This window comes from Embiotoca jacksoni, unplaced genomic scaffold (genome assembly GCF_022577435.1).
Source record: "Embiotoca jacksoni isolate LCO1_2020_lvr unplaced genomic scaffold, fEmbJac1.0.p SCAF_2, whole genome shotgun sequence".
Classification (NCBI taxonomy): domain Eukaryota; kingdom Metazoa; phylum Chordata; class Actinopteri; family Embiotocidae; genus Embiotoca; species Embiotoca jacksoni.
Genome location: NW_027185340.1, coordinates 13,791,228 through 13,807,257, shown reverse-complemented (window position 1 = coordinate 13,807,257; position 16,030 = coordinate 13,791,228). Strand labels below are relative to the sequence as shown.

General features: G+C 36.9%; 1 protein-coding gene and 1 pseudogene across 1 annotated transcript; both read right to left on the bottom strand.

Annotated features, from left to right (window-relative positions):
* Positions 1 to 157: 157 nt before the first annotated feature.
* On the bottom strand, positions 158 to 7,515 carry LOC138201641 (olfactory receptor 6N1-like; annotated as a pseudogene).
* Positions 7,516 to 9,150: 1,635 nt separating this feature from the next.
* Positions 9,151 to 10,086, bottom strand: LOC138201640 (olfactory receptor 10J5-like). Its single transcript, XM_069155259.1, has one exon. It carries the CDS (start codon positions 10,084 to 10,086, stop codon positions 9,151 to 9,153), a length of 936 nt encoding a protein of 311 aa, XP_069011360.1.
* Between the last annotated feature and the right edge of the window lie 5,944 nt (positions 10,087 to 16,030).

Here is a 16,030-nt window from a genome sequence, read left to right as displayed (position 1 = left end):
ACTGATATTTCCACAGTTGAGGGGCCCGGACTACGTTAGAAATTATGAGCAGGACCCTGCTAGAAGATGTCAAGCAACAATCAGGCTCATAAGGAGTTAGGAGATTGCCAGACAATTCAAAGCTTTGAAAAACAACCAGTAAAATCTTCAGATGTCTTCAAAAACTCATGGGGAACCTGAGGGGGCTGTGAGGATTGGGGTACTGAATAACAAAGTCTGATAGGGCAAGAGATGCTAGGCAAGCAGATGCACCTGTCTGGTCCGTTAATAGATCTTTGAAAATCTCCTCAGTAGGATGTTGGACATTGGAAGTCTGTTCTCAGAGCGGATTGTACTGTTATACGTAGACAAAACAGACATTACTGCCTTTAAAGGACAGTGGTTCACAAACAAAAACAATATATTTTATTGTTTTAAAACTAAGCAACATTATTATGCCATACTTTTTAAAATACAAATGACAATATGTGTTCAGTATTCATGGATTGAGCCCTGGAATCATGAAATCTGTTTTAAAACACTCGTGGTACTGAAAAGTAATTTGTTTTTTGGGACTAAGGGAATTAGTATTTTTTGCTCTATTTTCTTTATTTACGACCTTATTTTTCATGTTTGCAAATATCTTTTCAGCATATTTTTCATTGCCCAACTGTAACCAAAAAATTGTGTGACTTCATAATGATTTGTAACATTTTTATGTGACAAGAAAGTAAAAGAGTTTAGTTTAACCCAGTTTGCAGTGAAGTAAGTCATTTATGTCCACAACATATAATAACCTGCATTGAAGGTTTCAGTTTAATTGTATTAAGAGTATTAAGCATGTGGCTGTAACATTGTGACAGATAGATTGTTTGAGGACCATCGCCTATGTTGGTCTGATCTGATTCCCCTTCACATTTATTGTGATTCTTGAGGACACTTAACCTGTTTAATCCCATTGATCACATTTGTGACTGTGTGTTTCTAGAAGCTCAAAAAGTTTTGTTGTTGGCTTTGGACAGGAAATAAAACTTCAAAAGGAAAAAAAAAAAATCTTGATTGAACTTTATTGGTGTCATGCGACTTGTGTGAAAGGACATAACTAAATCAGTTTACTTCCTGGTCGTACATCTGGAGGAGGATGTCCTCCTCAGACTTTAACAAAAAGAAGAAATTAAAATACTTTAATTAACAGGTAGAACTACCATATTTTGTGCAGATATTCTTCTGTATAACTGACATATTTTCAGAATTGTACTCTAGCATATATATGTTGTTCATAAATATATTTGTCTGTGACCGAGTATAAAAACTAATATTTCACTAAATTAACTGACATAAAATAAAAAAGGGCATAAAGTTTGTGTTAGGTCCAAGGAGTAAAATGTACGTACTCAAATTGCAAGAAGAAATTGGGATTAAACCGTTTGTACTTTTTCACTGTTCACATGTTCTGTACTTTTTTGTCATCACAGTCTGTGCTTGTAAAGTCATAGACATACAACGTGCTGCGTTATTGTCCGAAATAATCATCTTTTGACAGCAGCCTAAAAACGTGTCTTCTAATTTCTGGTAACTTTAGGCCGTACACGAGAGGATTCAGAATGGGAGGAATGACAACAAACTCCAGCGACAGAATTACAGCCACAAATGGATTTATCTCTTCGAGATTATACCGACTCAGAGCAATATCACAAAACCCCGCAATGGAGTAAATCACAAATGAAACCAAGTGTGGCAGACAGCTTTGAAGTACCTTCCCCTTGAACTCTGCTGAGCTTCTTGAGCAAACAATTAAAATTCGTAAATAAGTGTAGAGGACAAAAGAGAGGGGAAGAAAAACTGCAGTCGTCGTCAAAAGCATACCGACAGCATCATTAACAGCGGTTCCAACACATGATAATTTAACCACATTCCAGTTGGCGCAGAAGACTTTTTGTATTTCATTACCACACAAAGGAAGTTTTGCGGACATAGCGATGCACGACATGAGAACAAAGGCTGGAAAGATCCAAGCCACTATCGCCAACTTAAAAACAGTTTTAGAGGTCATCTTATTGTGATAGTGCAAAGGATGACAAACAGCAATGTATCTATCATATGCCATCATGGCGAGCATGGTCATTTCACAGCAACCATACGTGTAAATGATGAAGATCTGAGTGAAACAAGCAGGACGTGAGATCAAATGAGTGTCAGACAGGAGATCTCTGAGGAATCTGGGGAAGAAACCAGAGGAGCCGTATAGAGAGTTGAAAGACAACAGAGCAATAAACATATACATGGGCTCATGTAATGATTGTTGTCGGGATATTACAAGTATCATGAGAAGATTGGCAAAGATGATAAAGCTGTAGAGCAGGAGGCAAAAAAAGAAGGCTGGAAAGCGGTAGTTTCCAATATTTACAAACATGGTGAGGTTAAAGTGAAAAGTACTATTTTCCATTCCACGCGAATAAACATAGAATAAAATTTTTGTTGTTGTCGTTTCACAAACTCTGGTTCCTGTCTTCAGTAGTTTGGTTTTACAGCATCTGTGAAAAGAAACATGTAAACATTTGTGTGATAAACGCAGAAAGATAATGTACTATTATCTCAGTCATATCTAGAGTAGTGATGATACTTACCAAAACTGGGTTTCAGTCACCTTCAGGTCTGTTCTACATTTTGCTCTTGAATTAGATTCTTCGTCAGATCACTTCACAAGTGATGGCGATGGGAGGAGTTACGAGTTTTTAATGTTGTCTGAATCTAGATGCCATAATGTTTTTTCCTGCTCCGGGGAATTATGACACAACAATCATTTTATTTTTGATCATATATTATTACCATGATAAATCCTTCCCTTAGACATGCGAAAATAATAGTTTAGTATTTCTGGGATCCATGTAAAAAAAAAAAAAAAGGTGAGAGAGGTAGAATGCCACAACATATACCGTGAATACTGATCGTAACAAATTAAATAGTAATGATCTGCCTCTGTCCAAAAGACTTTTATTTTGGAGACACTTTGAAAGCTTAGAGGAAGCTGGCCGTCATTTCGGGATGAAATAAAAGGCATTATCACCTCCAGAGAAATGACTCTTTTCATCATAAGAAGGATTCATTTGTCATTTGGTATGCTAATATGTAAAAAGTCTAGAAGAGCTGCATGATTCAATTATTCTACTTCTATTTCTGTGAGGGTGACCCACTTTATTTGGGACTGCACAGCTTTTTTATCCTTTGTCCTGTGTCCTACATATTGAGACAATGTCCCACATTTTGAGTAGCGCTTTTCTAAAATCTGGAAATGTAGCTACAACAAAGAAACCTCCGACTGAAACAAAGATGATTGTCGGACAGACGAGGAAACAGCCGCTGAAATAACTTTAAGAGTTTTCCGCACTGTGCAGCACTTCCAATCGTAGTGGGCAGAAGACTGTGGTAGTAAGCTGTAGCATTTGTATGACCACTCACTGTGAAATTTTGCTTCCTTTTATGCTTACTGTTTATACTTATTGTAGGAGTTTGGAAAGTTTAATTGAAATTAAAATATATTTGTTTAGTCCTTCACTTACAAAAAGCGGATGTTTGTTTGCATGTAAAAGCCCCGCACCATAGCTATGATGTTAAGATCAGATACCCTCTTTACTGATTGACAGGGTTTCTTTGGCCTTTGTTAGCACTGCAACAGAATGTTAGCTCTATATTGGACAGAGGGCCATGCTGAGGGGGGACATATGACATCACAAACTTAACGGAGGTCCAAACGGTACAGCTGCTGAATGCTGGCTGAGTGCAAATACTTTTACAGTATTTAAAACATGTAAACCTCATCGAAACCAATCATTGAAACAGAAAAAAATGGAGGTCTGGACTTATACAGTATGGGACCTTTTAATATGCAAATAATACATTATCTAGTTAAACATGGCTACATTTGCATAAATTTCCACAAATTAAATCTCAACTTTGGATAAAGATTTTCTCCATGTTTTTAGGAATGAGTTGTGAATTAAATCAGGCTGTGAATGATATATATGTGTGTGTGTGTGTGTGTGTGTGTGTGTGTGTGTGTGTGTGTGTGTGTGTGTGTGTGTGTATACAGTATATATATGTGTATATATACATATACAAAAAAAACACAACTGTGGGTTCTGGAAGGTGTGTGAAGTATTTAGACTTATCCTGCTTGGTAATCATCACAACAATATTTAACCTCTAGAGAGTTTGGGAATTTTCCTGCACTGCATCTTTCAGTTTTCGAGAACGCATCAGTTTTTGACCACGCCAACAATACGGCTCATGGGACAGGATTCAGCCTCTAGGTTGGTCAGATGGTCCACCACCTCTGACCATAGAGAATTATCTCAACAATTATTAGATTTAATTTCATGAAAGTTGGAACACAGTCTGAAATGAATTGACATAATCTTCTGGAATAAATGTTGAGGTATTGCCATCAACTATGTGAACTAGTTAAATTGTCCACTTCTTTTTCTTTTGACCAAAGACTAATGTCATTCCAGTTCAGCTCAGTGGTACGTTGTGATTAGTGCGAATACTGCTTTTCTAAATTCTGGTTCTGCAATCAGTTCCGTTCATAAACCGTGGAACCAGGGTGCCACTGCTCTAATCAGTAGTATAACTATTACACCATAATGGCTGGAAAAAATATTTTTTGGTGTTGTTTGTATGAATGTCTTTACTTGTGCCTAATCCTTCAAAACACTTTGTGGTTATTTCTTCAAATTTGGCACAAACGTTCACTTGGACCAGGTGGCAAACTACCATGACGTCACCCATTGGTTTGTTAACTGTCGTTTTTAAATCCACCAGTCTGGCATTTTGGCTATCACTTTCTTTTTCTTTTTTTAAGCCAGATATGGTCTTATTTGGACAAACTCTGGAGTAGCTGAAGGTGGATTTGGCTGAAAAGCCAAGGACATTATGCCCTTCAACCTGTATTGGCAACCTGATTGCCCCCGAGGCCTGTCAATCAAACCAGACCTGCTCCCAATCATACCGCTCTTTGAAGCCTAATATCTAATTAATTATGGAATTATTTTTAGAGGGACCACCAGAACACTAACCAGAAGAAGTGAATTTAGCAAATGATATAAAGTGGCTGGTAGAAAAAAATGCATTGACTTTGTATTACATTAGAGAAGTTGAATGGAAGTCTATGGAGAAAGAGATATTTTGGACCAGCCCCTAGTGGGCCTCAGTGGTGTTGCACTTTATGACACTTGGCTTCACTTTTCAGACCCGGAGGCTACGACCTGGACTCAAGGATGAACCGATTAGGTTTTGGTGGTTATAGGTCAAATGACAGTGTGACTTATGTTTGTCCTATGATTACAAGGCCATAACTCAGGAACAGAAGGGGAAATTAGATGATATTTCACATTTGGTCAGACACTGTCATGGCTACAAATTTGTGATCGATCAGAGCTAGAGTTATTGGCCAAAGTCCTTCAAAGTCTTCGCTCCATATGTGAATCTGGGTAGACATGGATGTTGACTGCGACTTGACTGGTTGGCAAAGACAGACAGCTGTAAGTCGGTAATTCTAGTTTTTGTATGCAGTAAGTGTCGGTCAAGGATAGTCAAAAAAGATGACAGATCATATTGTTTACCTGCAAGCTTTTCTTATAGCTTCCATTGGATTGGAAATTTTCTTACAGTCACAGTTACAACTCTTAGAGTTACATGAGCTACTTATGGATATTGTGCAGTTATAGATGAGTGTGTGCAAGATGAATGGTATGTAAAATGTTTCGAAGATCTTTTTTAGCTGTTTTTGCCTTTTTAAATACAAAATTTTTACTTTTTATTGCACTTTGTAGACCTGATAGAAACCATAGGCAGGACTGTGGTGTGGGATTTTGCTAACCTATAAGTATATTTTGCATGTTTTTTGAAGACCCAAATGTTTATCCATGAAAGTATCTCGTTTTTTTGCTGTTGTCTCTTTTCCAATAGTTGTGTATGATAAAGCATATAGCTGCTATTTGCTACTGGTCAATGGTCTGTTGAGATTCCTACCAGTTACAATAACTTCTGATAAATAGCAGGTTTCATTAAAAACAAAATGTAACAAAATGTCTATCCAGTAGATATTTCAATCTCCTGATACATAACCGATTTCTCAGCTGTGTATTAATATGCCAAGAATGTTCCAAATACTAAACATACTCGACGTGACTTTCAACAAAGCCAAACAGTTTATATTTAAATGGGACAGTGGATTTGATCAGGTTGCACAAGTTCCTGATGAGTCTCCTTTTTTTCCTCAAAAACAGCGTTTGTCCATTCAAATTCATTATAACGGATATGAATTTATGGTGGTCACATCTTAAGACCAATTAGGCAAACACAAATTGAATAACTGAATTTATTTAACTGTATTATGGGAAAATAAAACATTAATGTGGTTTAATCTTTTTATTTCTGGTTTGAGATGGCTAAATTAGACTGACGGTACACTGGCTAAACAGCTTGTTTGTGTGGATTAATGCTGAGACAGACCTTCCAGAGCAGTGTTGCTTCATTAATTGCTCTCAGAGGAGAATGAAGTTAATGACCTGTTGACCACTTCGACCATAATTACTGCATGTAACTCTTTGAAAACAACAACTGCAGTATCCCCGCTGAGGTTCCCATTTTTAAAAGTTGAGCCCTCTGGCAACATTTTGGTGTCAACAGGTAAAGTAAAAATTAAATAAAAAAATAGCAGACTGTAACAATATGACATTGTGCTGTATTATTTAGATTCTCTAATTAGGTGTCAAAGCTTTTTGTTTTGCAGGCCTTCCCCTAAGGGCAGCTTTGACCATTGGATCATAATGAGCTGTCTTTAGTCAGCCCTGTTCCCCGAGGCCTGACAGTTTCCAATGAGGCACATCAGGGAGGTTACAGCCAACACAAGTTAGTCTGGAGATTTGTAATTACGTAACCGGTATTTCATCATTGTGATTGGTACATGCCGTCCATTTGTCCCTCTGAGGCATCACGTACAAATCGAAACAATATCTTTCATTAATTTCAAAATTAATTCACTGTGTGCTGTAATTCTACATAACAAAGCTAAAAGATCACAAATTACCAACCTGAGGTAAGTCCCCCAGGAGAACTGCCTCTCCTTCAATTTCACATCTTCTCACCTCCATTTTTTCGGAGGAATTTCACTGACAGCCGAGCTCTCAATTGGAAATCAGGAAGGGGGCAAACACTTTTTCACACCACTGTACATACATTTGCAAAAGGCATCCTGCATCCGATATCACATGAATATCAGACAAAAGATCAGAGAGAAATTTTTGATAAAATCCTGCTGTCCCATAAAGCCCATTGATAACACAGACTACACAAAAGGATGTACACGGGTTCATGAACGTTTGGATCCAATATTATGGTTAAAACGAGAGACACATTAACCACCACATTAAGACAATAACACAGTAAAGTGAGAAAGGAAAGTGTGACTCTGTAGATGGCTGTTGCGTTGAAGCCAGACAGAGAAAACACAAATTTACTGGATGTGTTACTCATTTTGTAGCAATTCTCCAGTATAAAGCCCATAAGAGCTACTTTAAGTTTCATCCTGAAACTTGAGCACTTTGTGATAATTTATTGGGGAACAGAAAGAAGTAGCAGTCGCCCGCTACTCACAGATCTAGAATACCTTCGCTGCTGCTGGCATAGTGTACCTAAATCTCTTACAAAACGGTTAAGCCAGGATCACAATGCCTTCATGGCATGTGCATGACTGCTTCCTCACTGTGCTGCTGCAGCTCACTTGTGTGTGTGTGTGTGTGTGTGTGTGTGTGTGTGTGTGTGTGTGTGTGTGTGTGTGTGTGTGTGTGTGTGTGTGTGTGTGTGTGTGTGTGTGTGTGTGTGTGCACGTGTGTGCGTGTGTGTGTGCGTGTGTGTGTTTCCCTTTAATAATGGCCATCAGTGATCAAATGTCTGAGGTCTGATAAGTGAAAGAAAAAGCAGTACGTAGTTTTTGTTTCCCCTCAGGGAGAAAGAGAGAAGAAGAGCGCACCAGAAAAATACTCACATAATATAATAAGAACCTACATTGGGTTTCTGCTATGATTATACTGCACATGTGATCACACACTACAGGCTTCGGCCATCCAGCTGCATTTTCGGTATTGTGAGCACTAGGTTTTTATGTTAATATTTCTAATACAAGTACAACACAAAATTGTAAGTACCCTCTTAATGGATGACATCATCTATTATTGACATTATAGTGTGTGCTGCTTGACGTACAATTTTTACTCAAAGCTATAGTTTAGGATTTCCATGTGTAAATGAACGTCAGTTACATTCAAGGTTTTCACACAATGCTGATTAAACCCACCAACTGTCAGGTAAATCTCTTTGTGTTTCATTTGTTGTCTGGGACAATAGAAATCAGGCTTTAAAAAATGTTGAACTAAATATTAAAATTTTAAACTGATTTCACTCCTTAATGCTTCACATTTTTGTTACTTTTGTGATTTCACAACAAATATTAAAAATTAATTTGTTTAGTTATTCATGTTGTCACCAACAGTGTAAAAGTTCACGCAACAAAATCAGCAGTATCAGGAATCTTAGTTTGATCTACTTCTCTTTAAATGTATAACTGTTTGCATTGTTTTTGCATGTCATTGGAGAAATAAGGCAAAAACATAAATTGTTTCATTATTAATTATACTGACCCAAGGGTTGAACAAATATTACAAACCCCTTTCAATAATACAAATCATTAGCAATAAAAAAAAATACAGGCTCCAAAATGGCCAGGACATTTATTCAACACCTGTCTGAAACACAGTGAATAGAAATTGCATATGAAAAACGTAACAATATTTTAGCTCCCTCAATTCTTACAATTACGACATGTGGAATATGAATCACTTCAAGTACCTATCGGCATTAATGTGTTTGGTTTCTCTGATGGACAATTCACAAATCATATCAAAACAGAATGTTTAAAGAACCATGAAAATACACATTCATATTCATATCAGATACCAGTGTCTTTTTTTATCCATCAACCAAATTCTGGATGCAGGAATAGGAAAGGGCTGATCAACCATGTCCTTTTTTTTTTTTTTTTTTAGATAGAATGACTGAAGTGAAAACAGAAAGACACAATATATATCATACATATGATAATATATATCAGCCTTACCCGTTGACCTGCTTTGTGTACGTACACAAACGTACAAAACTATTGCGAACCTGAGACAGTTTGAGGCCGTATATAATAGGGTTGAGAATCGGTGGAAACATCAGAAACTGTACAGCCATGAAGTTTTTTACATCCTGTGACACAGATTTAGATCCGTATCTAGCGTACATGAGGTCAAAAAGCAGAGCAACCAAAACATTCAGCAAACATAATAAATGTGGCACACATGTCTGCATGAACTTCCTCCTGCCCTCTCTTGACTTCAGAGCTGATTTTACCAACTCAACATAGGAACACACAATAAACACATAATGTCCAAGATAGAAAAATATAACTATAAATCCAATAATGTTATTCATTGTTATTGAATCGCATGAAAGCTTAAGGATTGCCCAGTTTTCACAATAAAGTTTTTCAATGAGGAAGCCACATAATTCCAGTTTAGAGGTCATTATCATCACAAGAGCCTGACACATCAAAGGTACGAGTCTGGAGATACACACCAACAAAATAACCCTGTGTTTGGTCATTACAGAGTGATACTCCAGTGGTCGGCATATAGCCACGTACCGGTCGTAGGCCATCAGTACAAGAATAGAAAAATCAGTTGCTGCATAGGAGTATATGACAAAGACCTGTAACAGGCAGCCAGTGTAAGATATAACATGTGTGTTAGAAAACAGATCAAAAATAAACTTTGGGTAAAAGGCTGCAGTCCCATAAAGACTGTTTGTGCACAGATTACACAGGAAGATGTACATGGGTTCGTGAAGCTTTTCTTCCAACACGATAGTAACAATAAGAGCAACATTCACAAGCAAAATCACACTGTAACACAACAACGTGAGGAAGAAAAGAGTGAGTCTGTACGTTGTTGTTGTTTCATTGAATCCCGACAAGGAAAACACACTTGTCATTGTTTCGTTGCTCATTTCGTTGTTTTCGTTGCTTACCTATTGTAACTAGATGGTTATATCTTGCTTATATTATCCTCAGGTCGATATATAAGAAAAACAATATTATGACGACGGCTGGAGTCAACCACCACTCTTACGGCAAACTATGCAACTTCTTTTATTCTTTGTTGAATATCGCCACACACCAATCAGAAGTCATTAGATCTCCAGAGCTTCATTCACACAACCAAACAACGGAAATCAACTTATTCTTGTCCTGGTGAAGTCATGTCAAAAAATATATCAGTTAAATCCACTCCCCATCCCCAGAACAATTAGATAACGTTGTCATACCAAGTATCAGTATTATTAGTAAAAGTAGTATTCATATTATTTTACCGTAACTATTTAGGTGACTTTAAAGATACAAAAGTAAATAAACCAAACAAATGTTTAAAACACATCCCAAGGGTTATTCCTGGGCAGTATATTGACTTCTTTTTTTTTTTTTTTTTTTAGATATATCAGTGTATTTTCAAAACAGAAACACAAGGAGATGATACAGTTTTTAACGATATAGTAAAATGTTGCGTTATATAGTGTTTGCACAACTACGGTAACCATAGAGAGGACTACTGCGACTAATGTTGTGTGATTCTTACTTTTATTATGTTGTTTTTGACCATTTTGACATGTAAAACATCTTTGAGTATCTTGAAAAGCATGTCGGAGATTTTTCTTTGTGTGCTCGTCTGTGTGAAACCTTTGTCTATATACTCGCCTATATATGTTTTACTTGATATATACTTATCAATATGTATATTGTCCAGTTTGATTGAATATTAATCTTTAAATGTTAGTTAATAGGACTATTGATTTTATGTAGTTCACTGTACAAAGTGCTGGGTTGTCTGTGTCAAGTCCCAGGTCAGTCACAGGGTCAGCGTGTCAGTGGGTCACTCAAACATGACAGGACCCTTTGTGTCACTGTACAGGAAAACAGCAGCTGATGATCAGAAGTGTGCATTTTCAATTATAGTGAATATGGTTCATGAATGATGTGTTGTAATGCATTGGATTTATGACAGACATGTGTTACGTTAATAGGACTCATGACGCCCATGGGACAGCATGGGACTTCTTGGGTTGACCCTTGATTTTCAATAAACCTACATTGCATCAGACTCCGAAGACTCTGTTTGATTATGGATTATTACAGGATGCATGGTCTGCTAGCTGTCCCTTCTAAGCGATTTTTGAAAAAAAAAAAACTCAACTCTTACTCAAAACCTTTCCTGTTTCTCATGCCATTGATTGATACATTTAAACTACTGGGCTTGTGTTTCCTTCATTATATTTGTGTCCACTTAAAACATGGACTATAACAACTTCAAATTCACTAAAACCATGTTTTGTTTCTGTAAATAGATTTTTTTTTTTTTTTTCATTCTTATATGTTTTGAAACCAATAATATTTAGTTTCTTTAGTATTTGAGTCACCCCTGTTTTAAAGGTCAATAAAGCTTTGCCCGTCCCACCTTTGCCTCGGAAGGACAGCTCAGCTAATAAGATAGCTTTCTCCATTGTCTCCTCTTTGGTCCTCTCAGGTTCCTCCAAGTTCAGCATTGTCACAAAAGACTTTGCAGTCCGTCAAAGGTCACAAAAGTTAAGTTTTAGCCTCAAATTTATTTAGATGATTGACTTTTTGTCGGAATTATAGCTATTACATTATAACCTGTTGTTTACACTATAAACATTTAATCATTTATGCAAAAAAGTACAGCATGTAGTTTTTATAAACGTTTGGTGATAAACCCCAGAGACTTGCATTTCAACAAACATGATAACATGGTACATATAAATATAAACAATTTTTTTTTGGCCAGACATTTTTTAATAAATGTGCGTAAAAAGCAGATATCTAACGCCCACATACAACATTTTTCTTTGTCACTCAGTACCTAACATCAGCGGCCTTCTCCCAGCACAGAGGGAATGTGCGCACAATTACATCTGAGCGGAAATCTCGGTCCCTGAGCAAAACATCTACCATAAATTGATGTCCTGGGGATACAGAGATATAGTGGACTAATGACCCTCTGGTCATTAGTTATGTTTACTTGTATTTTTTAATCTGTGACATTGCATCACAACAGACAAGAGCTGCGTCAGCTCATCTTGATTGTCTTTTAAACTCAATAACATGGTAATCACATGGGTATGGACTGATCCCATCAGTTACTCTCATTGGAAATGTGTTGAGGCCACTGTTTAGTCAAGTTCAACTTTCATTAAAGTATAAGTGTGTCTTAGTGCTGAATTGAGACTGGTGCCTTACATTACTTACTTTTATTTATATAAGTAGCAAGTAAGTAAACAAAATTTTCTGACTATCCTTCAATGTGTATGTAACTAAATTTCAACAAACTAAACAGTCATCTTCAAAGACACTTGAATACATTTTTTGAAATTAAAAGTGCTTTTATGTCGACTACTTAAAAGGGGCATTATAACATTTAAGCGCTTCAATGTAACAGATGTTTGTTTATATGTTAAAGTCCCAGAGCTTTTCCTGTAAGTAACAACATCAGGCAGAGGTTCTCAAACTTTTCAGACCTTTCAAAACCTATTTACCACTTAGCGCTTACTTCAACCATAATAACCATAAATAATTACAAAATAAGACTATGGTTTCAAAATCAAAGAATACATTTATTAAAATTCAAAAAATAACACTAACTCTTCAGAGGGGAGATACCATTGTTTGCAGCTTGCAGCTCTCTGGTGTTGTTACTCACCTCTTGACTGTTTTTGGACTTTCCAGCTATTTAAAAATTCCACTCATCCTGCCTGTTAAAATCATCGACTGAATAGTCCGAATCCTACTGCTTGATGGTGCGTAATCTTTGTAGCAAAGCACAGGAAAAGTGTTTAGTCCAAAATATTATAAATGATTACCAACTATTTTTTGCTTGATTGTAATGCGATGTACGTAATGTGTAGATGTAATAAATGTTGTAATAAAATAAAACTAACAGACAATTTGTACACGGGCCAGCTAGGGCTTGGTCAGACTGCCAGCCCAACTCCGTTTGTTGTCATATCCACGTTGATATTTGACAGCCTGGCCAGCAAAAAAACACATGAAACCACAGAAACCCATGCAGATGGGCTGGTGATTTCTGGACACACCAAATCTGATCTGCTCATTTGCAAATAACAATGCGGACAGCCTATCCTAAAGATCTCTGACAAACAAATCAGATCTTCCTGCAATCTCAACAAAGGCTTTGGGTGCAGTTGTCAGGTCTTACAGCAAAGCTTTTGCGTACACAAGGTGGAGCCTCATGTTCCACAGGTGGGAATTACTGACGACGGACAAGTGACAGCATCACTGCAGAGGTAAACTGCTTACACTTCTGCTGTTGTGTTTGGTAGAGAGAAAGTATATCAAGATCATGGTTTTTGGTTAAAAAAAAAAAAAAATACATCATCATGAAAGCTATGTGACATACATTATGTAACAAAAAGTCTGACTTTTCTTTCATCATGGGACAGGAACAGCAGTTTTCTGGGTGAAAGTCCTCTCTTTGACACATCCAACCACCCCTGACCTCCTCCCTTCGCAGACAGACAACCTACATTTTACGGAAGGAAGGTCTGGTTCAAGGACATGGGCCAAGACTGCACTGTGATGTGTCTTTGTGTTTTGTCATGTGTGAGGACGTAAATTCTCAAACACTATGGTGGCAACAGTAACAAAAATACTGCCGACAGGATTGTACCATACACCATGCAAACCAAACTTTTTTCCATATTTTAATAATGAAGAAAGTGTAATCCCCAAACACCCATACAAATCTGATTTAGAGAAATATGGTTGCTGAAATATTGAGAGGGTTTGATTTTGCTCCTGCATCTATTTCTAGCTGTGGCCACCAGGGGTCAGTATGAACACTGTCTACCATCGCAGCTTCTCTCTGCTGTACTGATGCAGCTCTGCCAGTCATGTTGAAAAACTGCAAGTGACGTGTTGTAGCCATCAAAACTTCAAAAGCTTTCACTCAGCGTTTAATGCTGTCTGGTACTTTTCACACAGTTCTCTCCAGTCTTCACACAACCATCACATAAAAACAACAAGTAGAAAAGTCGTTAATAGAAATGCACCCATTGCAACTTTCTTGGCACATTCAGATTTTTTTAAAGTGTGACCTGCTGATTCTTGTACTTAGTTTTGGATATTGGAAACATTCAAAAACTTTGTTTGCTTTATTCTCAAACACAATTAGGAAGAGCACATTCAAGAGAAAGCAGAAAATCAATATTGTAGTTGTTTTATCTTACTTTCCACTTTTGGCTTGACTTGGAGATAAAACACTCAATGGGACTGTTGTGTAATGAATTCTACCATGAATACATTCTTAATGGAGCAATTTCACTATGTTTGACACTCCACAACTCTAAAATGGAATATCTTCCAATGGAAATTCAATGGACTTCTTTAAAGAAATTTGAACCACTCAGGTTATGCTCCTCTCCAGCTATATGATATCTGGTAAGACCTGTGGTGTGATGATTTAACAATTTTGCACTTGCAATTAAATTAAAACAAGGGTACCTGTGAAATGACGACAGGACTGTGGAACTGTTTGCCGAATATGACAGAAAACTGGCAGGTCAGTAAGAAGAGATTTTCTTTGGAGTAAATTGCAAAACTCTCCATGGGCTGCACAGCTTCAAACTGTTTTTTGGGGTATTTGAATTACAATACATGTAAAACAATAATTCATCATGCAATATTGAACCAATTAGAAGAAAGTTACTTGTTATGTATAAAGACAAATTTTCAACGGATATTCTGCTATAAATCCTAAATTACAAACTCAACACACATACAAACACTTAAATCAGGAAAAAATTGGGCCTGATCTATCAAGGAACCAAAGATCTTTAGTGGCACAGTTGTCCTTCCTCACAGTCCTTCCTCTGGCCCTTAAAGTTGGTAGATTCAAAAATATCAAAGAGGACAACAGATTATGTGATTTATGCGGTTTTTAAGAGAAGTTGAGAAGGAAGAAAGTTTATTTTTGTCCTTTTTTGATAATTAAGAATATATATGTTGACAAAAGGTTTAAAACCTAGAAATGTTCTGGTTCACTGATGATAACAGAATGAAACAGTTGGTTGGGTTTTTATCATTTATAAATTGCTTACCTTTGTTGCTAAAGCTTGGAAAAAACATCAGATGGATCTATTTGTTTAAAATCACTAGATTTTTGAACTTTTTGTTGTTACTCTGGTTCTTTTTTTGTTACTAATCTGTACTGTACTTTCTTTAGTGTCTTTACTGTCTTGTAAACCTATTTTGGCTGGGCATAGTGTTTATGCGTGGCGCAATCATAAAAATAATCAATCAATAGTGTGTGCCATGAAAAAAATAAAGAAAAAGAAAAGTCTTTTAAAAAAAAAAGTATTTTCAGCTTGTATTAGCGTTGCCTTTCTCGTTCAGCCCAACCCATCTGCTGCGTTCTCCTCACCTCTTTACCTCAGCTGTATAAATGTAAGCAGAGGCTTCGGTATAGCAGTTGTGAGGGTAACTGCATGCCCTCATGTTGTCCTGTATACCTTGACAACTGGGATATCTCTGAGTTTGAATCTTTTGCGCAAATGTGAATTTTTATTGTCTGCTATGTGTCTTGGTATCTGCATTTATTTTATCACGTGTGACTGAAACACAACTGCTGAGAAGAAGGATTAAGTTATGAAAGACTAAAACAGCATTCAAAGAGTATAGAAGAGTTTTTGCTTACTCTTGTTCACTGAGCTATTTTCTCCAGCTTGTCTCCGTTTCTCTGTGTGACACCCGTAGTGCACACACACACACACACACACACACACACACACACACACACACACACACACACACACACACACACACACACACACACACACAGACAGACAGACAGACAGACAGACAGAC